Genomic DNA, 25,917 nt, shown 5'->3' with positions numbered 1-25,917 from the left:
GTGGGTGTGCTAAAAAACAGCTGAGGAACTGGGCTACCATGAACTGCTCCCAGTGGAACAGCATTTTAGGCTGAATTAAAGGAAATACATTTGTTTTTGTTATTAAAATAGCTGGGATGTGTTGCTGTCGAGGCAGGATGGGAATGAGAAGACTGACTCAGAAGGCTGCTGAGAGTAAAACTCTGATTTATTCAAAATACACTGCTCTTTTATACAGAGCTCTGTGAGGACCAACTCCATTGGTCCTGAAGTGAAAATAATCTACACTATTGGTGCAAAGTGCTTGATGCACAGTGATAGAACTTAACTATAAACAATGTGAATAACAAGAGAGAGAAAGAATTATTTACATTTTTCTCTAGTTTTTTTCTTAGGCTTCTGCCTAGCTAGAAATTTTTCGTTTCTCTCTGACTGAATCTGAGACCCACAGGGATGTATGTGAAGTATGAGTCTGTGCATGCACACTTCACCTATCAAGTACTTTTAACCTCATTTTCCCTTCTGCAAAGAACTGCCATTAAATGCGAGGTTTTAACAGCAAAACTTTAGCTCCGTGTCCTGTCAGTGTTTGGCAAACGGGGGAGCAGAGTCTGCCTTGAGAGACAGCTCAGCTCCAGAGCTCAGAACGTGCCTCCTCTTCCAGATGAGGGGAACCTGGCAGCAGGCAGTGCCAGCAACGGCCCCGAGGAGTCAGAGAACGAGGAGGACGGCTACGATGTCCCCAAGCCACCGCTGCCCGTGGCCACCGCGCGCCGCACGCTCTCCGATATCTCCAATGCCACCCCTGCCTTCAGCCGCATGTCCCTGGAAAACGACCCTGGCACAGGTCTGGGAGCCCCCTCCCCTCCCCTCCCCAGAATTGTACTGGTTTGTAGGTATTTTATTTGGTTTATTTTACCTTTTGTTTGATTTATAGCTTGGAATGTGCTGCCTTCGACATTTAATCCCCGAGCTTGCAAATCACACTGAAATCTCAGGAGAAGCTTTTTTCTGTTTGAAGTATATTTCCTAAACCACTGTTTTGTACAAAGCATAGATTATTTTTGTAGCATGGTGTACTGGGGTGTGAGATGGGATTTCCCATCCCTGGAAGTGTCCAAGGCCAGGTTGGATTTGGGATTGAAGCACCCTGAGATAGTGGAAGGTGTCCCTGCCCATGGCAGGGGGTGAAGGACCTTTGAGGTCCTGTCCAACCCAGACCACTCAGGGATTGTGTCCCTGTGCCAAGTGGGGGATGCAGGGCTGGCCTGGCAGGGTTTGTGGCTCTGCCAGTGCCTGCAGATGGCACAAGTGTTCTGCACACAGCTCCTGCTGCTCCCAGCTCCTCTGAGCAGGGACCAGGGGCTCAGCAAGGTCAGCTTTTTGTCCCTGGGGAATGGAGGACATCGTGTCCTTCTGGCTGCAAGGCACATTCTCCGAGGGAAAAACTAAAGCCTCGTGTCTCCTGGAGCCTTTCTGAATAATAATTGACTTATTCCCTGCTAAGCAGCTCTTAGGGAAGCTCTGAAACTCTTCCTGTTGGGGGTTTTCAGTCTGAATGTGTTGGTGATCTGCCCAGGAGGAGGAATGAGTTTCTTGTTCCTTCTGGAGGCAGAACCTCCTGTACCCAGAACCCCTTCCCCCACTGAGTCTTCTCTTTTCCTGCTTCTCCATTCCACTTCCCTGACCTTCTTTAGCACAGAGAAGAGTTTGCTAGCACAGAAAAGTTGGTTATTTTTGCCCCACTTCACCATTTCACTTTTTAAATCTGTCCCTCTGTCTGTAGAATTTGGCTGAAAGGGATGAAAAAGGAACAGAGCGAGTCCCACCCCTCCTCCCAGCTGAACTACTGAGTTTAATCATTGACACTCTGTTTCTACAGCCCTGAAATAACACTGCTGTTGTCCTGCTTTAGGGGTAGGAAAATGGAAAATGTGGAAAATGCTGATTGTTACTGCTGTGGGAAGCAAGGCACTGGTGCAGGCAAGCCTGACTGCTGCGGGATTCATCTTGGCAGATTTATGCTCTCAGGAGCTGGACCCTGCAGTTTTAATTAATGATTTACCAAAATAACTGTCTTAGCAGTTGTCCTTTCAGACTGACCCATGGTCTCTGAAACTTGATCCAGCTCAAGCTGAAGCAGCTATTCCAGAAGGCAGTCTGGGGCAGAGGAGTGGGCAGACCTTTTTCTCACATGTACAAAAAGCTTTTTATGCATGAGAAACTTGAATTCTGAAGATGAGGGAGCTGGACTGAGCTGTGGTCGCTGAGGAAGCTTCAGGGAATCTGGTTCCTGAAGAGCCTTCTCTGTCTTAGGGCTTTTGGTGCAAGTTTTGCAGAAAGGCCCCACAGTGCTGCTTCTCTGAGCAAGCTGCAGTGCTCACTCTTGAAAAGGGCTTGTGTGGACGTGATTTGTCTGTTGCACTCCAGTTCTGCTGCCAGAAAACTCTGTGGAGTGCCCTGAGGACTTTTTCCAGGAGACAAATAAATCTTTCTTTAAGGTGATGTCAAACATCCGCGTAGAAAAGTTTCCTGTGATTGGCAAAAAATGCTTTCTGCAATGATACAGGAGGTTAAAACTCAGAAATAATCAGATGCTGGATGAGCACATTAAACAATGTGTTTTTTCCTTGGAGAGTTTGGTGACTTGTTTGGTTTATTGGCTGTTATTTCCTCTTCCCAGCAGTGCACGATGTGGCTGCAGGGCAGTGTCACATCAGAATGACTCAGGGAAAAGCGAAGCAGGCTGAGCTTTATTGATCTGCCATTAGGCAGGAGAGCTTCGGCAGAGGAAGAGGAGAACATAATTCAGTTGCTGACCCTTGAGAGAGCATAATTCAGTTGCTGAAGCAGTTGTGGTGGCTCAGTTGGGACTGAGTTTGTGCAGAGATGAGGGAGCAGTCTCTGGGCAGTTAAATCTGTCTGATTCTGGGAGGAAATGGGATGTCTGGTGCATTGAATATTCACTGGGTCATTTTTTCCGATTATAAGGCTGATATCTGAGCTCTGCTTACACACATAGATCCTATGTCATTTTTTATATGGTTTTACCTCAATAAATGAGCCTTGCTAATTAAGAAAAACCTCCCCAGCTGTTTTTGCACACAAGCAGAGAAGCTGAGCTGCTTGGGAAGGAGGATAAAAGGGTCGGAGAAAGCGACAGCGCTCAGTGACAGCTTTTTGAAGTGCCATTTATCCCCCTGCTGTCACCTCAGCTTCGTTCCAAACAAAATTCCCACGTGTTTCCGTTGGAGTGATGCACTTGTTTCTCCTTGCAGGTTTTTCGGAGGGCTCCCAGGTCCCCGAGCGGCCGCCAAAGCCGCTGCCCCGGCGGATCAACTCGGAGCGCAAAGCCGGGAGCTGCCAGGCAGGAGGAGCCAGCAGCGGGGCCAGCTCCTCCCTGCAGCTCTCCAGCGAGATCGAGAACCTCATGAGCCAAGGCTACTCATATCAGGACATTCAGAAAGCTCTGGTCATTGCACATAACAATATTGAGATGGCCAAGAATATTCTGCGGGAGTTCGTGTCCATCTCCTCCCCGGCGCACGTGGCCACATAGCACACGAGCACCTCCACGCCTGAGCTGCTGTGGACCAACTGCCTGGGCAGCTGCTTGCCCAGCTGTGCACCAAAGGGGAAGGGGGTTCCTTTAGAAACTTCGTGCTGAGGTCAGTCCTGCCTCTTTAAGAGAATCAGTTATCAGGTTTTCGTGGTTCCAGATTTCAAAGCAGTGCGATGGAGCGGAGCGGTGTTTTATACAGTGTGTGTCTTGGAGTCCTTTACCCCTACCTCTTGTCTGAGAGAACAGATTTATTTCCAGGGTGTTGGTAGAGAAAGGTATGGTGACAAGGAATCCCCGAACTGATGCCCTGGAGGCTGGGGGGAGTTGTTTTGTGCTGTGAATTTTAAGTGGATGCTCAGAGAAACAAAGTCTCGAGGTCGGTGTGGTGTGTCCTGTGGTTCATGGTACTAGATTTGGATCTGTTCACTGCTGTGTGTTTGGCTCAGGCTTTTTAGAGAAGCTGGGAGGTCACTTTCTGCTGGGAATTTATAGGAGACCTTGGAAGAATCCTTTGATTGCTTCCTGTTTGCCGTGGTGTGTCCCTCTTACCTGTAACAATAGCAGTTATTGCTTCTGATTCCAGTCCTCCCTTGCTGCCTGGTAGCAGGATGAGCTTCTGTCAGGGATTTTGGTCCTGGCAGTGCTGGGAGTTGGATTTCTCTCGTGTGTGGTTGTGCTCTTGCACTGGCAGCACCAGATTCCAGCAGCTGGAGGAGCTTGGCATGGTTTTGAGGGGTGGGAGAGGGGGCAAAGAATTTGAGCAAGAGCAAAGAACTGAGGCTGCTGCTTCTCCTCTGTTAGCCTTGAGCATTTTGTGCTTCAGTGCTCAAATGTGATTTGTGGCCCTGCTGGGCTGGAGCAGCCGTCACTGGACACTCCCATTGCTCTTCCCCAGGAATGTTGCACCTGGTAAATAGGATATTTTATTTATCTTCATTGCATGGTGGCTGTTGCAGACTAGTGGCCTTCACACACATTCCTCCAGAGAGCTTTTGCAGGAGCCATCGTCGTGCCAGGCTGTTTCGTGGAATTGGTAGATGCAGCTGATGTGTTTGTTGGAATTTCACCTGCTTTGTAGTCACAGAAGTGCAGCAGTTCTCTGCATGGTTGTCCAAATAACATGGGGGCTCTCCTTTCCATTTCCATTTCTCTAAGGTATTGCCAGGTCTGATGTTAAAACAGACCTGGGGAAAAAATTCCGTATTTGTGAAGTGATCACATGGTTTTAAAGGTCAGAACTCAGCTGTTGCATTGGAAAAACCTGACTTGCCTACTCAGCTACTTAACTCTGTTCATATTAGAGGAGTGGATGGTTCCTTTGGAGAGGATTTAGATCCAGGAGGCACAGACAAATCACAGTGTGACAGCCTGAGGGGCTCTTGGCCTTTGGAGCATGTCCAGCATTATTTGCATCTCCCTGAGGTCAGCAGAGGTCACTGGGCTGAGGGCTGCAGCTTGGAATATTGCTGGAGTGGTTCTGGCAGTCGGGTGCAGTCTGGCCTTTTGAGGAATCCAGAGGCTGGGCCAGATGGCTGCAGTGGCAGAGAGGCCTTCAGGAGCGTTTGCAGAGCAGAAAGTGGGTTTTTAATTCAAGCTGAGGTTTCTCTCTAGACCTACAGCTTCCTGAACTGCTGCAGTGGCTTCCAGGCAGGCTGAAGTGTCTCTCTTTACTCCTCTCTGTGGTGGAGAAAACACTCTCAGGCAGGGTGGGGAGATCTCCTGCCACGCTCCCTGACCCCCTTTGCTGTTTTGGGCTCAGGGCTGGCACTGGGCAGGGGGCTCTGCAGGGCTCAGCCTGGGGAAGCTGGGCTCAGTGCCTGGGGCAAGAAGAGGGGGAGGAGGAGCTGCTCTTCCTCCTGTGCCCCTGCCAGGGCTGCCAGCCCTGCTCCCTGTGGAGGAGCAAGGCCAGCCCTGGTGCTGCTGAGGCAGGAGCAGGGGACAGCTGTGGCTGTTGTGTCACACTGAGGAGCCCAAGCAGCCAGGCAGTCCCTTGCCCTGGAGATCCAGGTGCAAACCCTTCAGTGAGGGGTTTATTTCCCTCTTTTTCATGCTCCTGCTGGGCTCTGTGTTGGTTTGGAGCCGTTTGGTGTCTGCCCTGCTGTGTGAGCTGTGTGGCTCCTGCCACGGCTGAGCCAGGCTGATCCAGGCAGCTGCAAAGCCTTAACCTTGTCCTGCCCAGCGTGTGTGGCACCAGTGATTCCCTGTCCCCTGCAAGCCCCTCAGGGCAGGCTGGCTGTAATTTCCATGAAATCCTGCTTGGCAGAGCTGTTCCAGGCCTGTCCTTGGGGTCTATGTGCCAAGAGATGTTCCTGTGGGTGTTGTTCTGGGTATTAGAGATTAGAGAGAGCAATCTTTGTGGCATGTATCGCTGATTTCTCTGCATGTGTCCTTTCTGTGCACTTGTTTATGTCTCAAACTGATTTAAGAAACTTAAGTCTTGCCTTTTCTTCCTTAGACAACGTTAAGAATTTGCTGATTCCACTGAGGGCAGCAGAGTCCTGGCCATGTCTTGTGGCTGTGCTCTGCCAGCTCCATCTAGGCACTGCCCAGTGGATTTTTCTTGTTCTTTCTAAGCCCAAGATCGATTGCTCTTCTTTCCCTTGACCTCCCTCTTCTTTATTCTTAAGAAAATTACCTTTCTGATGCTACTTTAAAAAGGAAAAACAACCCAAATGTCTAGTGCCTTTCTTAAGGGGATGCTGCATGGCCAGGCTGGATAGAATCCACCCCTCTGGGGTGATGAGCAGAGCTGGACAAGCAGCACCAAACTGCTTTGGGAAGGGGTGAAAAGCAGGAGCAGGAGAGATGGGCAGTGCTCACTGCACTCTGCCACCGTGTTTTGTAAAAGCATTTCAGCCGTGGAGCTGCCGTGCCTGGACTGGTGCTGTGCTGAGCTCGGGGCCAAGTCAGGATTGTGGGATGGGGTCAAAAATGTTGGGGCTGTCCTCCACTGTCCCCAAAAGGAGCAGGAAACACTCCCTAAAGGAGTGGGGAATGCTTCCAAAAGGAGTGGGGAATGTTCCCAAAAGGAGTGAGGAATGCTCCCAACAGGAGTGGGGAATGCTCCCAACAGGAATGGGCAGGAAACACTATTAACAGGAGTGAGGAATGCTCCCAAAAAAGAGTGGGGAACGCTCCCAATGCTCCCAACAGGAGTGGGGAATGCTCCCAGCAGGAGAAAGGAACACTCCCAAGAGGAGGAGAAACACTTCCAACAGGAGTGGGGAGCACTCCCAAAAGGAGTTTTTTTGGGAACACTCCCAAAAAAGAATGGGGAACGCTCCCAATGCTCCCAACAGGAGTGTGGAATGCTCCCAGCAGGAGAAAGGAACACTTCTAACAGGAGCAGGAAACGTTCCCAACAGGAGTGGGGAGCACTCCCAAAAGGAGTGAGGAATGCTCCCAGCAGGAGCAGGAAACACTCCCGAAAAGAGCAGGAAACATTCCCAACAGGAGTGGGGAACACTCCCAAAAGGAGCAGGAAACACTCCCAAAAGGAGAGGGAAGCACTCCCAGCAGGAGAGGGAAGCACTCCCAAAAGGAGCAGGAAACACTCCCGAAAGGAGTGGGGAATGCTCCCAAAAGGAGGGAAGCACTCCCAGGAGGAGCAGGAAACACTCCTAAAAGGAGTGGGGAATGCTCCCAAAAGGAGGGAAGCACTCCCAAAAGGAGCAGGGAACACTCCCGAGAGGAGCAGAGCTGTGAGAAGCAGGAGTGCCCTCCTGAGCAGGATCCAGGTGAATTCCTGTGCCCAGAAGCAGGAATCCCAAATCCTGCCCTTTCCCTGTGCGTGTCCTGGCACCAGGCTGGGGCGGCTGCTGGAGCTGACCTGAGGCAGGCTCCTTGCTGGAAACGTGCTTTGGTGGGTTTTGTTCTTTTTATTTTTATTTTTTTTCAGCTGAGCAAGAAAAAATGCAACGCCCAGGGCACCTTCTCAGAGGTGCTGCTTTAAAGATTAGTGGGGAATAAGGACATTTATTTTTAAAGTTCCTCCTAAAAATCTTTTTTTCTTTGAAATTCCCAGTGGAGAAAGAATCGCTGTTACTGTTTTTCTTTCTCGCGGATGACAAATACCAATTTGTAAAATATCAGTGTTAAAAAATGTTGAGATTTTCACGAGATATTTTAAAAAAAAAAGTATAATAGTGTCATTAATATAAAATTATAATAGCAGTATTTAATCCTTTCAGATCTGTAAAGAATAAGGAAAAACAGAAGGTAAATATTCTTACAGAGAGTAGCTGAGCTTTAAGGTTCACTTGGTTTAAAGTCCTCGTTTTGTTTGCAGATGCATTGTTAATGTTTAGAGGTTATACTAATGTTATTTATTAATTGTTTCCATCCTTGTATGCTGCCCACTAAGAGCTTCTTTGTTTGGGATTTCATTCACCTGTGTCAGTAAGAAAGAAAACAAAACAAAGTTTTATTTTTAAATAAAATTTCCTTTGTTGTAGCAGATGTGTGTGTGTCGTGGTGCTTCTGTGAGTGCTGGAAAAAGAAAATATTAGGATTTCAATCTCCTGGATCCTTTGCAGACTGACTTTGGAGCAGTTATTTTATAACTATCACCACAATTATCTGTTAAATTCATATGTATATTCTGGGCACTGACAGAGGCCAGGAAAGATTGATATAAAGATTATAACAATTAAACACATTCCAAGAGGATCAATGAATAAATGGATCTGATCCATCAGGACCAAGAAGAACCTGAAGTTACCACCCAGGAAGAGAATCCAAGGGAATCCATGGGAATATTCTGCAAACTTTTAAAGTTATTGCATGGAAATTCTAGATATCAATAAATATCTCACACAATTCTAGAACTACATGTATATTTATCACAATTCTAGAATAGAGTTATTAGAATGTACTATTAATGAAGATAGGAAAATAAAATGTATTATTAACAAAGTGAGGAAAATAATTATATATATTTGAATCCATTAATTGAATCCTCATTGATATCTTCTCATCTATATCAATATATGCATATTTCACGTATAAAGTAGAGACAATAAATAGAAATAATAATAAAGTTATTATTAAAAAGTTATTATTTGTCCCCAAAGGGGGACACCCAGGGGTCAGTAAGGGTGGCTGGGGATATGGGAGACACCTGAATTTGGGAAAAAACCTCCCAGAGAAGCCAGTGTAGGGTGAAATGAGGGTAATTTGGGTGAAATGAAGATATGGGGTTACTTGAGGTCATTTGAGGCCATTTTGGGGTTATTTGAGGTCATTGGGGTCATTTGAGGCCCTGTTTGGGGTTACTTTAGGTCACAGGGGTTACTTGAGGTCATTTGAGTCCCCAATAATTGATCAAGGGCTCAGATGAGGACACAGGAATTAATTCTTACGAGCTGGGGCCAAAGGAGAAGGGACACTTTGGTGTCACCCATCATTTGCCCTCTGTCCTCTCAGGGTAGTGATGGGCTGCTTATTAGCTTTATTAATTTTATTAATTAGTTGTATTCATTTATTAGTGTTTATTATCATCTCCTGTATGCATTAGCACCTACACTTCTGATATTAGCTATTAATTCAATAATCAATAGATTCTAATAGTAAATTCTATTTACAGTATTATTTGTTAAGATCCAGTGGTATCATCACCTATTACAGCCTAAAACTAGGTTTATTTATTATTGTATTTATTATTAGTAGTATTAGAATGAACAGATTTATTAGCACTGGCAGTAATTAGTGTTTTATTAGCAGCCACAGGGGCATAAATGGATCGTGTTGGAACCTCCACGGGATTATGCAATGCCCTTCCCACCCTTCTGCCTGTGGCAACAAACTCCACCAACTCAGCTTTGAATCCGTACTTTATTTTCACATATATATAAAAAAAAAAACAAACCAAAAAACCTCGCAAGTATCGGACAACAACAAAAACGGAAAAAAAAAAAGAAACAAAACTCCTGGAAATGTACACACAATCCAACAAAAATATATATATAAACCAAAGCTTTTGCTCGGACAGCACGTGTAGCAGGCGGGGACGGCTCCCCTGTGCCAGGGGACGGAGTGTGTGGGCAGAGCTCGGAGGATGGCACCAAGGCAGGAGGGGCTGGGCCAGGAGCTCGTGGCTCCTTCTTGCCCATCTCCTGCCAGCGAAGCACAGAGAGGAGCTGGACCTGGGGCTGGCAATGGCCGAGCACAAAAAAACCCTGAGACGTCACTGACTGGCCCTGCCTAAAGTTGAATTTCGGTGGCTGGGAGCTCTGGTCCTGCTGTTGCAGCAGCTGGGCAGCGTCCCTACAACGAATCCAATGGAGAGGGGAGCCCTGCCCCTCGTGCCAGCACAGCCAAACCAGACACCCTCAAGGCTTTCTGGAGCTTGGCACCCCTGCCCTGCTCTGCCAGGTCCTCTCCTCCTCCTGTGGGGTCACAGCGCCGCTGGATAAACCGACCCGGGAACGGTTCAAAGCACTCCAACCCCCTCCACTGCTCCCTCCTCCACCCTGCACCCACTACAGCTGAGGTGCCTCAGACATCCCCAAACCCCAAATTTCACCAGCCTCTCTGAGCCAAGGTCAGGGTGAAAAAAGAACGCGTCGAAACCTTCCCACGACACGTACAGAACAGATTACCTGAAAGAGCCTCCAATCCTTCCACCAAAGTAGGGATTAATGGGATATAATTCTTCCTAATATTGCTGTGGCTTCTCTGGAGTAGTAAAGCGAGTCCAGCTTTGCTGCTAAGGCAACACCTGCGAGCCCAGGGCTGAGGTAGGGGCCAGGTGAGGCAGGGAGGTGTCCCCAGCACGGTGACACGCGGCTGCTCCCCGGCCGTGCTCCCCAGGGGCTGCAGCAGGGGTGGGAGAAGGCAATCCAAGAGCAGGAAAGGCTTGAAGGAAGAAAGCACTTAGGTTTCCTCTCTAGTTCCTCAGATTGATGTATTTCTCGCTCTTCAGTCCCGCCAGAAGAGAAAGGGAGAGGGGAAACACACGGTTAGGGACGAACACAAACCCCGCAGGGGTGGCAGTGACACACACAGGGGCGTGGGGACAGCTGGGGCACCCCAGGGTGGCACAGTGTGAGCCGTGCAGAGCCGGGCAGGGGCTCTCTGCTGGCCCGAGGCAAATCAAACCACATCCTGTGGCTGGCATGGGCGGTGGCGGCCCAGCAGTGACACTGTGACAAGCTGCTCCATCCCAGGTGAGGGGAAAGAAACGTCCCAAAGGATTTATCCCAAGAGCTCCGAGGACCCATCCCTGCAGCCCCTGCTCTGCCTTCTGGCCGCACATCTCCCCATTTCAGTCCTTCTCCCCTGGGAGCTCTGCGAAGCGGCAGAGCCAAGCAGGGCACTGCCACCAGCAGAGCTTTGGCACCTGCCAGAACTGTCCCCTCCCGTCCCTCCCACGGCCCCCCCGAGCGCTGCTGATGGATGATGGAGCCCGTGCAGGGTGGGCAGTGCCGGAGGAGGGGAGCCAAGCGTTACCTGGGTGCAGCCCCGTGCCCGAGCGGCGCTGGCAGCCCCGGGCGGGCGTCGCTCCGTCCTACCTGGTCAGCTGCGGGTCTCTTCTCGCCGTTGGCGCCCTGCAGGAGCCCCGCCTCTTCGGGAAGTTTATCTGACTTAACTTCAACTACAATCTTGTCTTTACGGGCCTCTGGCTTTGTGCTAGGGGAGGGAGGTGACAATTTTTGAGACGCGCTGGCGCTACCCGGGAGGGCACGTGGCTGGCCGAGCCCTGGGGCTCCATCTCAGGGGACAAAGAGACTCCAGCTCACAGAAAGCTTTGGGCTGCCCAGGGAGGGGGCTCTTGGATGCTCTACCACTCTGCTGTCTCCTCCCTGCATGGCAGTGCCCTGTGGGAAGCTGGAGAAGCCGCCGAGCCCCCGGCGTGGTGCCAAGGCTGCGCTCCCGCCGGGCAGGGAGAGCCAGAGCGTGGCATGGGATGGGGTGGGATGGGATGGGATGGGATGGGAAGCATGAGTGATATCAAGCACCCCCAGCCCCACAAGCCCCTGGGGGATTGCTGGCAGTGCTTACATGTCCTGCTTCCCGGCACGGCCACACGGGATCTTGCCTTTCTTGTGCAGGAAGTAGATGACAGCGCCCAGCACAGCCACCACGAGGATGGCCACGATGATGGCCACGATGATCACCCCTTGGCTCTCTGCTGTTGACTTTTGATCTGAACACAACATTGAGAGGAAGAAATTAATGCCTGTCCCACCGTGACCCTCTCCAGCTTCCCTTCTGCATTAGGAAAAGGGTTCCTTCTCCCAAAAAAGCTCCAGTGCTTCCCCCAGCTGCCTGCAGGATGCAGATTTCATACAGAAATGCTCCGTTGGGGCAGTTTCTGTAAGAAACTGTAATTCTGTACGTTTTACAGAATTACATTCTGTAATTCTGCTTCTGTAATTCTGGGCTGCCATGCCACATGTACCACAGGAGGGTGGATAACAGGAATTCCTGCAGGGCACCAGGCCATCCCTCTGCTTCCTTGCCCAGCAGGTTTGGGCTGCAGAAGCTGCACTTGGTGGCCTCGCTGAGGACAAGCAGGCAGCTTTCCACCATGGGGACAGAGCCTCCACCTCCCTCCTGACTTGGCAAGGAGAGAAGCAGCAACAGAAGCAGTGCAGAGCCAGCAGCCACCTTCCCCCCCCAGGCTAGAGGCGAGCATGACTCGTGTCCTGACGGACACCATCAGCAGACTGACCTTTCCTGATGGAATCATCTGGAGGAGCAGGAAGGGAGGGAAAGACACCGAGCTCAGCCACCCCACGGCAGCACTGCCAGCCCGGACTGGCACTGCTGGGGGCTCCTGGCACAGCAAGCAGTGCCCGACACTCACCCACCAGCAGCTGGATGTGCTTCTCACTGACACCCAGCTCGTTGGACACGCGGCACATGGCTCCCGCCTGCAGCAGGTCGTGGCTCACCCGCACCGTCAGGTTGCTGGCGACGTGCTGGTTGTCCATGTACTCGTGAGCCTGGGCAGGGCAGGCAGGGCAGGATTGAGTGCCTGGGCAGCCCCTGGGCCGTGCCAGGCTGGGCCCTGCCCGCTCTCACCGTGCCGTTGATGCTCCACTGCACCGTGGGCCGGGGGAAGGCGATGGCCTTGCAGGTCAGGTTGACCAGCTCGTCCTGGCGCACGTAGAGCGGGGAGCTGATGGCCACGATCCGCGGCTTCCCTGGGGACAGGGGACATCAGCACCCACGGCTCCCGGGGAACGGGTGCTGGGTGGGCAGGGGTCACTCTGCACCCACGGCTCCCGGGGAACGGGTGCTGGGTGGGCAGGGGTCACTCTGCACCCACGGCTCCTGGGGAATGGGTGCTGGACACCCAGGGGTCACTCTGCACCCACGGCTCCCGGGGAACGGGTGCTGGGCACCCAGGGGTCACTCTGCACCCAGGGGTCACTCTGCACCCACGGCTCCTGGGGAACGGGTGCTGGCCAGGCAGGGGTCACTCTGCACCCAGGGATCACTCTGCACCCACAGCTCCTGGGGAATGGGTGCTGGGCACCCAAGGGTCACTGCACCCACGGCTCCCAGGGAACAGGTGCTGGGCAAGCAGGGGTCACTCTGCACCCACAGCTCCCAGGAAAATGGGTGCTGAGGAGGCAGGGGTCACTCTGCACCCACATCTCCCAATGAATGGGTTTTGGGTAGGCACGGGTCATTCTGCACCCAGGGGTCACTCTGCACCCAGGGGTCACTCTGCACCCAGGCCAGGCCTTACCCTCCACAGCCACAGACACCTTCTTGCTCTGCTCCAGCCCTGGCACGCTAGGGGCCATCACCCTGCAGCTGAAGTTGCTGGAGGTTTCGAAGGTGAGGTTCCTCAGGAAGAGCTGGTTCCCTTCCACCAGCTTCTTGCCCTGTTGGGAAGGAACATCCCCAGCAATGAGCCCTCTGTGCCCACGTCCCAAAGGGGTTCAGCCCTTCTGTGCACAGTGAGGGAATCTGCAAGCACAGGGCCTCCCTGCAGTACTGGCCAGGAGGTGACAACACTGGGGTGCACAATGCAGCTGCATGAAAGAGGGAATCCTTCCCCTGGCCTCTCAGGAGAGATGGAGCAAGATCCTGACTCTGCCTGATTTGCTGCAAACAGCAGAACTGGGATGCCTACTCACCTTCTCATCCCTCCACTGGTATTTCAGGCCCACGGGGCTGTGGGCATCACAGCTCAGCATCACACTGTCCCCTTCACGAAGGGTTGAGGATGGCTCCATCTTCACATGGACCCCTTCAATGTCTAGGAGAGGGATGGAGACCAGGGCAGGGTGAGCAGGAGGTACAAAGAACCCACCACGAGGTCCACAGGCTCCAGTCCCCTCTCTCTTACAGTTCACAACAAGATCCACCTCCTCCTCTATCTGTGACAGATCATCCAGGTCCAGGGTCTGGCACCTGTACGTGCCGCTGCTGGTCTTGTCCACATCGTGCAGCTTCAGGACGCCGCTGTCGGGATCTGCCAGCAGTGTCACATCCTGCCACTCATCCAGCTGCAGGCAGTGGGCACAAACAGAGTCATCCCCACACAGCCCCCAGCCAGCCAGCTACCGCCTCCCCCTCCCTCCGGGCAGGACAAGCAGCAACCAGGAGCTGTTTGCCGAGGGAGAGGTGCCCCGGTGTCCTCCAGCCTCACGTTTTTCTTAAAGAAGCTGAAGACGGGCGGTGGGTTCCCATCGGCCTCGCAGACCAGTGTCACATTGTCCCCTTCCTTCACCAGCGTCGAGGACGGCACCACCTGCAGCGTCAGGTGCTCGGCGGGGTCTGGGGCGGGCATGGGCAGAGTCAGAGCCCAGCCCCGCCACCGGGCACTGGCGCGGTGCCCCCGGCCCCAGACTCACAGAAAATGTTGATCTTGACCCGCTGCGAGTCCCGGGCGCGCCTGTGTCCCTGCAGCCAGTAGTGCACGGTGCAGTGGTAGCGGGAGTGGCGGTCCTCGCGCGTGACGGGCGCGTACAGCGTGCTGCTGAGCGTGTACAGCCCGCTGGACTCGCGCGTCACCGTCGACAGGATGGTCACGTCTGCGGGGGACACGGCCACGCGGGAGGGCTCCTCCTCCTGCTGCCAGCCCCCCAGCCCCTCTGCCGAGCTGGCTGCCCGCCCCCGCCCAACTCACTGTTCTCCTGGTTGTGCAGCTGCTCCCCGTTCCTGTGCCAGGTGATGTTGGGAGCTGGGAAGCTGTTTTTGCTCACGCACTTGGCGATCTGTGGGGGCAGAGAAAGCCGTGAGCACAGCTCAGGCTGAGCAGGGAGCCTGGCCCTGCTAACCCTGCGTGCAGCCTCTCCTCACCTCTGGGACTTCACTGTTGTGCACGGAGATGCCTCCTGAGTTGGGCTCGATCTCAGGGGTCATGGGGACCTCTGGAAAGAAAAGCCACCCCAGATGTATTAGGAGGGATGGCTGGGATGGGATCCCAGCACCCAGGGGTGCTGCCCTCGTGTGCCACTCACTGTAGACGCTGAGCTCGGTGCTGCTCTCGCCCACGCCGTAGCTGCCAGCTCCCACCTGGCACATGAAGGTCCTGGGGTCCTGCAGTGTCACGGAGCTGAGGGACAGGGCCTTGTCCTCCCCCAGGGACAGCCGCTTCTTGTAGTCGGTGTCGTCCTCCACGACCCCGCCGGCCGTGACGTGGTACAGCCTCACCTGCTTGTTGCTGCGGTCCACCTGCAAGGCGAGGGGCCAGGCTGGGCTGGGGAGCCCCGGCTGCAAGCCCTGGGCTGGCTGCCACCCCAGGCCAGCAGGCAGAGCTGCCCTCCCAGGCCGGCACTCACGTAGAACCAGTCGATGTAGGTGAAGGAAGCATTCTCAGGGATGTAGAAGTTGCACTCGATCCTGGCTGTGCCCCCCAGCTCCACTTCCACCACGGCTGGCATGGAGATCTCCAGCTTGCTGGCTGCAGCTGGGGGGCAGAATTTGCTGGTAGGGGCAGGAAGGATGGGGAAGAATGGACTGTCCAAGCACAGCCTGTCCCCATCTCCATCCCCCAGAAGCTGTGGGGCAGAGCCGTGCCTTGTGCTCTACACGCCGTGTCCCAGCCCAGCAGGGAGTGACAGCCAGGACCCCACTGCCACGCTGCCTTCAGCATCCACAGGGAGCCCACGGGCTCAGGCCAGTGATCCTGAACCCAAAGGGGGCACATGGCATGCCGTGCCACCACCAGGACACTGATGGAAGGGAGCATGTCCCCAGCCAGGACTGCCAGGTCACTCCACAAGCTCTGATCCTGCTGCCCCAGCAGGAACCCAGCATTTCAAGCATCCATCCCTGCAGCATTCCCAAGGCTGGGAATGGCTGCTGCTCTCCCTGCCCAGCTCTTGCCCATGCACAGCACAGGGCCCACGCCCCTGTGAGCAGAGCTTGCCCATCCCTGCACCCTCTTCCTCCCAGCCCATCTGGCCACAGCAGTAATGGAGCTGCTGGCCCTGCTCCAGAGAGGATGGAAAGGTAATGGCTATCGATCCAGGACAGGGCACGGAGCAGCTTCCCAAGGATTGGGAGCAGAGCAGAGACAAGGGCGGCATCACGGCGAGGCTGGCAGTGCCACTGCCACCATCCCTGCCCAAGCAAAGGGGGCTCTGCACGCCCTGGGCTGGCACACGGCCCTGCAGAGGGGACAGCAGCCTGTCCCCAAGCCACAGAGCCAGCCCAGGTATGGGAGCTGGGGACAGAGGCTTGGAGGAAGCAGCTGTGTCAACATCTGCCCTGGGAGCGCCCGCTCCGCAACAGCCGCCACCGAGGCGACTTCAAAGGGCAGCGCCGTGCCCACAAAATGTTTTGTTTGGAGTGGGTCTGTGGTGGCACAAAGCCAAAACGCAGCCAGAGGCCCTCCTGCCACAGCAAAGGCCCTGACAAGCAGGACTGGCCACCTCAGAGCTCCCCAACACACGGGGTTTTGGCCCTCGCCCATCCCCTCAGCGTATCACAGCCGGCACCAGGCAAAGAGGGACGAACAAATCACAGCACAGCAAAGAAGGTGCTGGAAAAACAGGTGAAAGTCCCAGAGATAAGCACGCGGCGGGGACAGGAAACTGGCTGAGAATTCAAAGGAAAAGATAACTTTGCACAGGAGGCAGTATAGCCACGACTTGGCTGCCTGCTGCAGGAGGGCACCTGCACAACTGGGCAAGCTGGGCTGGGTCCCTGCTGACCCCGTGCTGCCTCCCCTGAGCCCTGGCACCCTGAACTGCAGGCAGCCAGGCCAGATTTTGCCCCTCCATCATCTTCAGAGCTTTGGCGAGGCCCTGGGCAGAGCCAGCCCCTGGAGAGCAGCTGGCCCTCCCCCTGACCCGCTCGGCATGAGAGCCCTCTACCAGGCAGCGGAGCGAGCGAAATCATGAGCTCAGAGCTGGAGAATGGCTGGCATCCGGGGCTGGCATGAGGATCACAACCCCCCCAGCCATCCACTGCCCTTGAGGAGGCTGACACGGTCGCTGCAGCCCCCACCCTGCCTGGAAAAAGGGCTCACTGCTCCCCACCTCCTCCGGGACAGGCTGGAACAGGGACACACGGGGACACTCACAAGGTCCCCCACAACCCTGGGGACACAAGGCTCGCTTCTACAGCTCCGAGACCTTTTGCTCTGTGCGTGGGCAGGCTACAGAGGCGCCGGGCACAGCCAGCCTGGCACAGCAGTCTGCAGGGACTTGGCGATCCTCCCTTGTGCCCGGCGCAGCTGCAGGCTCGGTGACGGGACCTGGGGAGCTCCACCAGCCACGCGTGGAGCAGCCCAGCTGCATTAGGGAGCTCCATCCACCCCAAGAGCCTGGCACGGCTCCAGCCGGAGACCTCGAGATCTGGAGAGGGCGTCTGCAGGCAGCGAGCAGGGAAGGAAGGAGAGCCCCCGTGCCTTTTCCATCTGGCTGGCGGACAGCCGGCCGGCAGCCAGAGCTCCGCAAGAACAAAGATTTGCTTTTAGAGCTGGGGAAGGGGGTGGGGAGCAGCCGAGTCCCTCGCCAGCCTCCTGCAGAGCCGAGGTGTGCGGCGAGAAGGCGAGGAGAAGTGCGGCTGCGTTGGCGGCACGGAGCCCCCGGCCCGGAGCAAGAGGAGAGGCACCGCAGGGCTCTGGAGCCGCACATGGGATTCCTGAGGTTTCCCTGGGTTTGTGCTCCCTTCTCGAGGAAACCAGCTGCGGCCAGATCCCGCCTGCTCCCGGCACAGCCACACAGGCTACCCTCCTATGCCCTCGGAAAGCGCACAGATCCCCGAGCCGGGGTGCCCCAAAACAGCATCACCCACATCCTGTCTTCTTCCCAGAGAGGAGAAAGAGCGTGCAGAGCCCCAGCCCTGCAGGAAGCAGCACCAGCAGCAGCGCCCAACATCTCCACGCACCAATGGCCTCCGCCCTGCCCGGGATGGAGACGGAGCCAGGGCTCTGCTGCAGCGGGGACCAGCACCTCGCACCCCAAAACAATCCCACCACCCTGTCAGGACCCTGTCATGTACACCTGGAGAGGCAAAGAAATCAACCCCACCCCGCAGCTGGGTGACAAGGCGCAGACACCTCTCTAACAGCCAGCCCGCGGTGCACAAAGGGATGGGGTGGCTCAGGCAGCCCCGAGGTGGCTCAGGCAGCCCCGGGGTGGGCTCAGCCCCCCGTTCCAGCAGCTCTGGCTGGCCTGGGAATGTCTTGGCCGTGGCCCCTTGTGCTTCTGGGAAGCATCAAACCTTTCACGTGGCTGGGCTTCCAAATACACCGACGCCGCCAAGCATTGAGAGACTCCTGGCTCGGCACATGTGCTGTGGGAAGGGGATCCCGGCACGGGACGGGGGTGGGAGCAGCCGGCTCTAGACTCCGCTCTGAGCCTGACTTTGGCTCCGGCAGCTCGGCCCGGGCAGGTTCCCAGCGCCGGGGCCACCTCCGCAGCTCAGCGGGGCAGGGAGCAGCCGGCGCACCGGGAGCGGGGCAGGGCAGGAAGCGCAGCCACCCCCCGAGGGTGAAAATGGACTGGAAAGCGGATAAAAAAAGAAAGCACGAAAAAAAAAAAAAAAAACCAAGAGAAACACAGCGCTCGGGGGAAAACTCCTTAGAAGGAAAGGGGTGGACGCATCCTAACAACAACCAGCTCACCCCGGTGCGCGCTGAACGCACGTGGGGCTCCCCTCAACCTGCGCTGCGCCGGGGGGCTGCAGCGGGGCCCCGAGAGCGGCACGGGGCGCGCAGCCCCGCCCCGCCGCGGACCGCGGGGCCGCCCGGGCGGGGACACACGCTGGGAAGGGCCGATCCCACCTGCGCTGCCCCGACCCCGCGATCCGAGCATTCCCGGCGCCGCGCCAGGCACCGCCCGAGGGGCGCAGCGCGCCCGGCTGCCGGCGCCGGCTCTGCGGGGACACCCGTCCGCCTGCCAGCCCGGGGAGCTGCACGGGGGCCGAGCCCAGCCCCGCAGCCCCGCGGGGTCCGCCGGAGCGAAGGACATCCCCGCCGGAGCGAAGGACATCCCCGCCGGAGCGAAGGACATCCCCGCCGGAGCGAAGGACATCCCCGCCGGCGCTCCGCCGGACCCCGCGCCGCGCCCCGGGGCGCTCCGCAGGTGCGCGGGTCCGCCCGCACCGCGCCGCCCGGCCCCGCACGGCACAGCCCGGCCCCGCACGGCCCTTCCCGGCCCTTCCCGCAGCCACTCACCGCAGCAGAGCAGGAGGCAGCAGCCCCAGCCCAGGGCGAGCCCCGCCGGCCGCCGCCCCCCAGCCATGCCCGCCGCCGGCCGCCCGAGACTGAGCGGGGCCGCGGGCTGACGTCAGGCGGAGGAGGAGGAGGAGGAGAGGAGGAGGAGGAGGAGGAAGGCGCGGTGCCTGCCCACCGCCCGCAGCCGCTTATCACCCCCAGCAGCAGGCGGGCGGGCGCCGTGGCCGCCCAGCCCCGCAGCGCTCGGTCCGCCCCGCACGGCCCGGCTCGGCCCCCGCCGCTCTCGGGCCGGCCCCGCCGCCGGAGGGGCTCGCAGACCTGCCAGCTCCTGCCTGTCCGGGCGTGCAGCGGCTGAGGCAGGCAGACAGCCGGGCGCTGGAGGTGGGATCACTCCCAGAGCCGGAGAAGGGGGCCGAGGCGTGGGATGTGTTTTTCAGAGTGTTTGGGGAACGCCGGCGGCGGTCCTTGAGAGTCCAATGTGCAGCTAGCAGTGGCGATAATGAAGTGACCTAGTGCCCTGCTCAGCCCCAGCCCCACACTGCCCTGGAGCCCGAACACAGCTGGGGAATCACCTCTGAACCCACGCCGAGCAAGGACACACTCAAAACGGGGAGGCAAAACACTCTTTGTCATTATCTGGGCAGTCCGGACCGGGGTGGCGGAGCAGCCCGTGTGCCAGGCGGGTCACCAGGCTCGGCAGGGTCCCCGCTGAGCCTCGGTGTCCCCCAGCCCCGCTGGGACCCCGTCCTGTCCCCGAGGCGGGGTCCCCGGGCATCGCCGCGGTCCGCCCGCAGCTGTTGTAGGATGGGGCGGCTGTGGAGGAGCTGCTCCCTGCGGCGGCCGGGGCCGGCCCGGGGGCCGCACAAGGCTCCCATTATCCCGGGCTAATCACCCAGCCCGGCCCCTCCCGCAGCCCGGGGCAGAGCGGGGAGGAGCACAGCGAACCCCGCCAGGTGCGGAGCAGCCCGCAGCCAGCCACGCAAGATACCCGGCCGCAGCGTCCCTGCCCTGGCACAGCCTGGCTCCGTGCCTCAGTTTCCCCCGGATTAATCGGAGTCAGAGGGGCTGTTGGAGGACAAAGGTTTTCCTCCCTTCCAAGCCGTTTTGTTTCCCCATTCACAGGACACCCAAAATTCGCTGATTCAGGTTCATCACACATGGGGGGCTGCCCAAACCCCCAGGAGCTGTGACAGTGCCCTCCTCCCGCTCGCAGCCCAGACGCTCTGAACTTTTGCACATCCTTTTCTCTCCTCCACTTGCTTTCCCCGCAGCACTCCCGTCCCCCGGCAGCAGGGGCTGCATCCCTCCCACCCGCCCTGAGCCACTCCAGGGCTGGGCTGCAGGTTCGCCGGAGCCACAGCATTCCTCCTGGGAATGCCCAGGCACCTCTCCCACCGCCAGCCCCCTGTGCTGGCCCCCAGCGCTGCTCCCCGGCTGGTGCCATGCAGCAGCCCTTCCCATGCCCTCCTCCTCCTCCTCCTCCTCCTCCTCCTCCTCCTCTTCCTCCTCCTCTGCATGGCTGACCAGCACCCTACCCACAAGTCTTTCTCAGCCAAACACACTCAGTGTGATTCATCGGAAATGATTTTTTTTTTCCCCTGGAGATCAGTTGCTTAAAATGGCAATGCTGGGCAGCGATAAGGCTGAGAGCCCTGGCGCTGCTGCTGGGCAGGGGAGGCCTCCTCCTCCCTTTGCTGGGAAGAACAAGTGCAAGGGAGCTGTGCCGTCATCCCCAGGATGCTCAGGAGCTGCTCTCCGGCCTCACAGCTGCAGTTTTGGGATTCTCTCACACCTCATGGAAGGAGCTCACTGTCTGTGGTGGGGAAATCCACCCCTGAGTGGGTGCTCTGGGTGCAGGGACTCTCTGACAATGACAAGGACAAAAAACTCTTCTCTCTCCAAAAGGGCAGGATGAGGCACTGTATTGTAAATATAGTGAACCCAGTGGGAAGAAATGCTGATGTCTGACTCCAGTTCAGAAGGCTGAATGATTTCTTTATTATAACTACACTATAATACATTAATATACTATTTAAAGGAGATACTAACCTACTTTTTCTAACTCCCATATCTGACTCATTCCCAACTCGTGACCCTCTCTGAGAGCCCAGCCCCAGGTGGGTTGGGTTGGCCACCAAGCTCAAACAATCCTCACCAGAATCCAACCAAGCATCACCCCAGGTAAACAATTCTCCACACACATTCCACGTGGGAAAAACAAGGAGTAAAAATAGAAATTGTTTTCTCTTTCTTTCCTCTGTGCTCCTCAATGAAAAAATCCTGAGAGAGAGAAGAATGTGCCTGCCACAGCAGCGGAGGAGCCTCAGGCTCTGCTCTCCTTGGAGCAGGGAAAGGGATGTTCCACTCAGCACAAAACACCCCTCAAATGTCACCCCAAGAGGGAAGGAGGCCCACGGGAGAGCACCCACCAAAGTCAAACAAACAAAGCAGGAGAGCTCAGCTGACGCGCCCCTGGTGCATTTTGTTCTGGGGCTAACTTTTATTCCACGTTAAAAATAAAGCGGAACGTTGCTAAGAAAACCTCTGCAGAAAATTCCCAGCAGTTGGAAAGGGCAACGCCACTCCCTGGGGAAAACAGGCTGGGGAGCATGCCACCCTCAGGCAGCCCCCCACTCTCCCTGCATGGCTCTGCCTGCAGCTGGTCAGGATTCAGCCTGCTTAACTTGAAAGAAAACGTGCTTTTTTCCCTCGAGAAACGAATCGTTCTGGGGAAGAGGAGCAGAATTCGAAATCAAGGCATGGGCAGATGGCATGAAATCACCCCGCCACGCTGTGTGTGGCACCCGGCGGGCTCAGGGGCTGTGCGTGGGGAGCGTGGCAGGCTGGCCACCTTCACCTCCCCTCCCTGCTGCCTGATCTCACGCCTTCTTGTTTATCTGCTCACTTAATGGGTTTGGCTGCGGTCCCCGCTCGCAGCGATGTGCACACGCTGTGGATGAGGCCCCTGTGTCGCAGTCCCACGCACACAGCTGGGGTGCTGTTAGAAATGAAAATTTGTCCAGCTAAATTAATATGAAAGAAATAAAATATTTATTTTGCACTCCAATTCTATCTAGCTAGCCACAAGGAAAGAACAGAGCCGAGCCCGGGAATCGACCCTGGGTGTGCGACAAGGAGTCAGCCTCAGCAGAGGTTTCCTCTGCGCCCACACACCTCCATCCTGGTGTTATGAATGAAAATTTGTCCAGCTAAATTAATATGAAAAAATAAAATATTTATTTTGTAATCAAATTCTATCTAGCACCCACAGCACCCACAGCACCCACACTCCCACAGCTCCCAGTCCCTGGCAGTGCAGGGACATTGGTGCCCGGGCCCCCGCGGCTCCCAGCGCTCTCCTCCTCCATCCCTCCTGCCACCTCTCAGATGAGGCTGTGCCTGGGCAGGCAGTTCTGCCCCTGGCAGAGCTGAGGCTGTGCCAGTCCCTGGCACAGCTGCTGGGAACCCACAGGACCCTGCCCAGGGCAGGGCTGATTTCCTGGTGTTATCCGGGCATCGCAGGTTGCAGGAACGATCTGGAAGTGTGCAACTGCATTTGCCTCCCTGCTCTGGCTCCTGCTGGGCCTGGCTCTCTGCAGCCAGAGGGGAACGATGGCCAGCAGGGAGCCAGGCCTGGGGTTGTGCATCCCAGCACACACCTCAGCCCCTTCCAGCTTTTCCTGCACTCCCAGACAGATCCCTGCTGATACGGGGACCTGGGGATGCTGCCAGAGGGAGCTGGCCCAGCGTGGGCTGTGCCTGTGCCTGTCCTGACAGGCAGCCTGTGTGTCCCAGGTGGGACGGGCGCCCTGTGCCTTCCCCGAGCCCTGCAGCCACCCCCAGAGCAGCTGGGGTGGGCTCTGGGGGTGCTTGGGGTGCTCTGTGCCAGCTGCCCCCAGTGAACCCCAGCAGCTCTGTGCCCACGGGCTGGGGGCTGATTCTGTGCCCATGGGCTGGGGACTGTCCCAGCTCTGTGCCCATGGTCTGGGGGTGTCTCTGTGCCCATGGGCTGGCCCGGCTCTGTGCCCATGGGCTGGGGCTGTCTCTGTGCCCATGGGCAGGGGGCTGGCCCGGCTCTGTGCCCATGGTCTGGGGGTGTCTCTGTGCCCATGGTCTGGGGGTGTCTCTGTGCCCATGGGCTGGGGGCTGTCCCAGCTCTGTGCCCATGGTCTGGGGTGTCTCTGTGCCCATGGGCTGGCCCAGCTCTGTGCCCATGGGCTGGGGTGTCTCTGTGCCCATGGGCAGGGGGCTGGCCCGGCTCTGTGCCCATGGTCTGGGGGTGTCTCTGTGCCCATGGGCTGGGGGCTGTCCCAGCTCTGTGCCCATGGTCTGGGGGTGTCTCTGTGCCCATGGTCTGGGGTGTCTCTGTGCCCATGGGCTGGCCCAGCTCTGTGCCCATGGTCTGGGGTGTCTCTGTGCCCATGGGCAGGGGGCTGGCCCGGCTCTGTGCCCACGGCCCCGCTCCCTGCAGGTCTCCAGGGTGGATGCAGGGCAGCCCTGCAGGGTGGAAGCCTCTGGCCGTGTCCAGCCAGGTCTGAGCCCTTCCCACAGCACCGGCAGGGCCGAGGGGGCCGTGCTCCCTGGGGATGGGATGGGATGGGGTCGGCGCCGAGCGTTCCCACACGCCCGGGAGCGGCCGGCTGCTCCCCTGCCACTGTTCCCCTCACCCTCGGGGCACCTTCTGCCAGTCCCTGCTGCTCATTTTGGGGGGCTCTAGAGCATACACAGGGGCTTTGCACTCTGGGGTAAGAACAGGAACCCTCCTGGGCTGTCCAGCTGTTGGTTCTCTGCTCCCTGGGTGCCATGGGGTCATTTTGGGGTACCCCTGCCCCGTCTCCACTGCTGGGAGCCCTGCTCAGGGCTGTGTCCTCCAGCTCAGGAAAACGCCTCCTTCCAGCCCCTTCCTCGGCTTGGCTCCCAGCCGCTCCTTTGTGCCTCCCCTCTCCTTCCTCTCCCCTCACAGGGCCTTTCTATGGGGATTATTAACCATGGCTACGGGGCCTTTGTTCAGGAGGGGCCGGGAGGGTGGAGAAAGGAAGGACAGGGGCGGAAGGGGGGAAGGAAGATGGGGGGGGAAAGGAAGGTGACATCTGGATGTCTGTCACAGAGGAGGGCGAGTTTTGGAGCAGCTGTGCGGGGATGGCCAGGGCTCAGCGGATGCAGAGGAGTGGCAAAGCCCCAAAAAGCAGCCGGGCTGGCAAGGGTCACCCCAGCCCAAGCTCAGCATCCTGCCCTGGTGATGGTGGTGCTGACACGAGCAGCACCCCAGGGCTCCAGGACTGGCTTTGAGGACTGGTTTGTGGCTCACAGGGGTGGCAGGGAAGGCTGTGGAGCTTTCCTTGCCTCGGGAGCTGTGTGCAGAGTGGATGGACAAGGACAGCTGGAGCACGCCTGCGAGAACCTTATCCAGCTGAGAGCCACTGCCAAGGCACAGGAGAAGGAGCCCTCTGCCCAGGGCTGTCACTGCACATCCCGGGGGCACAGGAGCCCCACGGCCCGAGCAGGTGCAGCCCTGGGACAGGGTGTGACAGCCACGTCCTGCCCTGCCTCAACCGTGCAGCTGAGCTGGTCACGTCCGTGCCCCAGGCTGCTCTCCCACCCAGCCTGGGAGCGCTGCGGGCACGGAGCAGGGGGCAGGATTTGGGGATGGGCGCTGACGGGGGAAGCTGGGGCTATTTATAAACCGTCCTTTTCCTTGGGAGCACTTCCGAGTCCCTGTCCCCCAGCGCCGGCCGGAAAAAGGCCCCATTGTGCTGGCGCCGGCCGGGGCGGGCACTCGCCCACACCGTGGGGCAGATGCTGCCTCTGGCTGTGGGGTTGGCATGGGCTGCCCAGGGCACGGCCAGGGCTCCTGGCCACGCTCATCCAGCGCCTGCCAACACCACGGCTGCCCGGGGCAGCGGGCAGGAGGAGCAGCCTTGCCCTGTGCTCCCTGTCACCCGGCTTTTCCGGCTCCCTGCTGCCAAGGAAGGGAGGAGAAGCTGGGATGGGGACACAGCATCGCTCCCTGGGCTTGCCCGCTGGGATCTCTTCCTCCTGGCTTTGTCTGCAGGGCTCCCCCAGGACAGCTCAGCTCATTAGGATCATCTGTGAGAAAGCCTAATGAGAGATTAGTCCTGAGCAGGCCGGGCTTTGGGGGAGCCCCTCTTGCAGGGGAGCCATGAGATTAGTCCTGAGCAAGTCCAACTTTGGGGGAGCTTCTCTTGCTGGGGATCCATGAGAGATTAATCCTGAGCAAGCCCAGCTTTGGGGGAGCCCATCTTGCTGGGGATCCATGAGAGATTAATCCTGAGCAGATCCAGCTTTGGGGGAGCCCATCTTGCTGGGGATCCATGAGAGATTAATCCTGAGCAAGCCTGGCTTTGGGGGAGCCCATCTTGCAGGGGATCCATGAGATTAGCCCTGAGCAGACCCAGCTTTGGGGGAGCCCCTCTTGCAGGGGATCCCTTTGGAGGCCTTTGGGGAAGGTTCCCTGTGGAAGCAGCTTTGGGCTGACTGGGATAAGGCAGCAGGCAGGGCACAGTCCCCGTGTCACACCCCCACGGCACTGGGGACACAAAGGAGCGCCAGCGCCCTGGGGAACCGTGGGGCTGGGCTGGCCAAAGAGGAATTTCTTCTTGCAGGATTTTCCCATGGAAGAGGACTTGCCTTTCCCAGGGCTGTCTGGCCAGGCTCCAGGAGGAGATAGATATCCCAGCTCCCGTGGTGGGGAGACACAGAGCCCTGCAGAAACACGGCGAGCAGCCCTCGTGCTCCTGCTCCTGCACAGGGCTGCAGGGTGAGC

At 57.2% G+C, this 25,917-nt stretch overlaps 2 protein-coding genes across 3 annotated transcripts in view; one reads left to right on the top strand and one right to left on the bottom strand.

Moving 5' to 3' along the window:
* CBL (Cbl proto-oncogene) overlaps positions 1–7,997 on the top strand; it is a 36,934-nt gene extending 28,937 nt beyond the window's left edge. The window contains exons 15-16 of the mRNA XM_021540495.2: positions 644–826; positions 3,258–7,997. Of these exons, the coding sequence (XP_021396170.1) occupies positions 644–826; positions 3,258–3,538 (464 nt within the window). The 3' untranslated portion in view covers positions 3,539–7,997. The remainder of the gene's footprint in view (positions 1–643; positions 827–3,257) is intronic.
* A 1,357-nt stretch (positions 7,998–9,354) lies between these two features.
* MCAM (melanoma cell adhesion molecule) lies at positions 9,355–19,242 on the bottom strand. 2 transcript variants are annotated; one of them, XM_077788011.1, is made up of 15 exons: positions 19,134–19,242; positions 15,286–15,413; positions 14,965–15,178; positions 14,804–14,874; positions 14,631–14,718; positions 14,356–14,535; positions 14,151–14,278; positions 13,848–14,007; positions 13,636–13,757; positions 13,242–13,380; positions 12,569–12,690; positions 12,351–12,489; positions 11,543–11,687; positions 11,053–11,170; positions 9,355–10,457 (listed from the first exon to the last, which is right to left on the bottom strand). In XM_077788011.1, the coding sequence occupies exons 1-15, from the start codon at positions 19,198–19,200 to the stop codon at positions 10,428–10,430; spliced, it is 1,851 nt and encodes a 616-aa protein (XP_077644137.1). In that variant the 5' UTR covers positions 19,201–19,242; the 3' UTR covers positions 9,355–10,427. The 2 variants fall into 2 exon arrangements, with proteins under 2 accessions (XP_077644137.1, XP_077644138.1); XM_077788012.1 differs by lacking the exon at positions 11,053–11,170.
* Positions 19,243–25,917: the final 6,675 nt, after the last annotated feature.

The sequence above is a fragment of the Lonchura striata genome, chromosome 23 (genome assembly GCF_046129695.1).
Source record: "Lonchura striata isolate bLonStr1 chromosome 23, bLonStr1.mat, whole genome shotgun sequence".
Taxonomy (NCBI): domain Eukaryota; kingdom Metazoa; phylum Chordata; class Aves; order Passeriformes; family Estrildidae; genus Lonchura; species Lonchura striata.
Note: the sequence above shows the minus strand (reverse complement) of the source record. Positions and strands in the feature narration are given on the sequence as shown.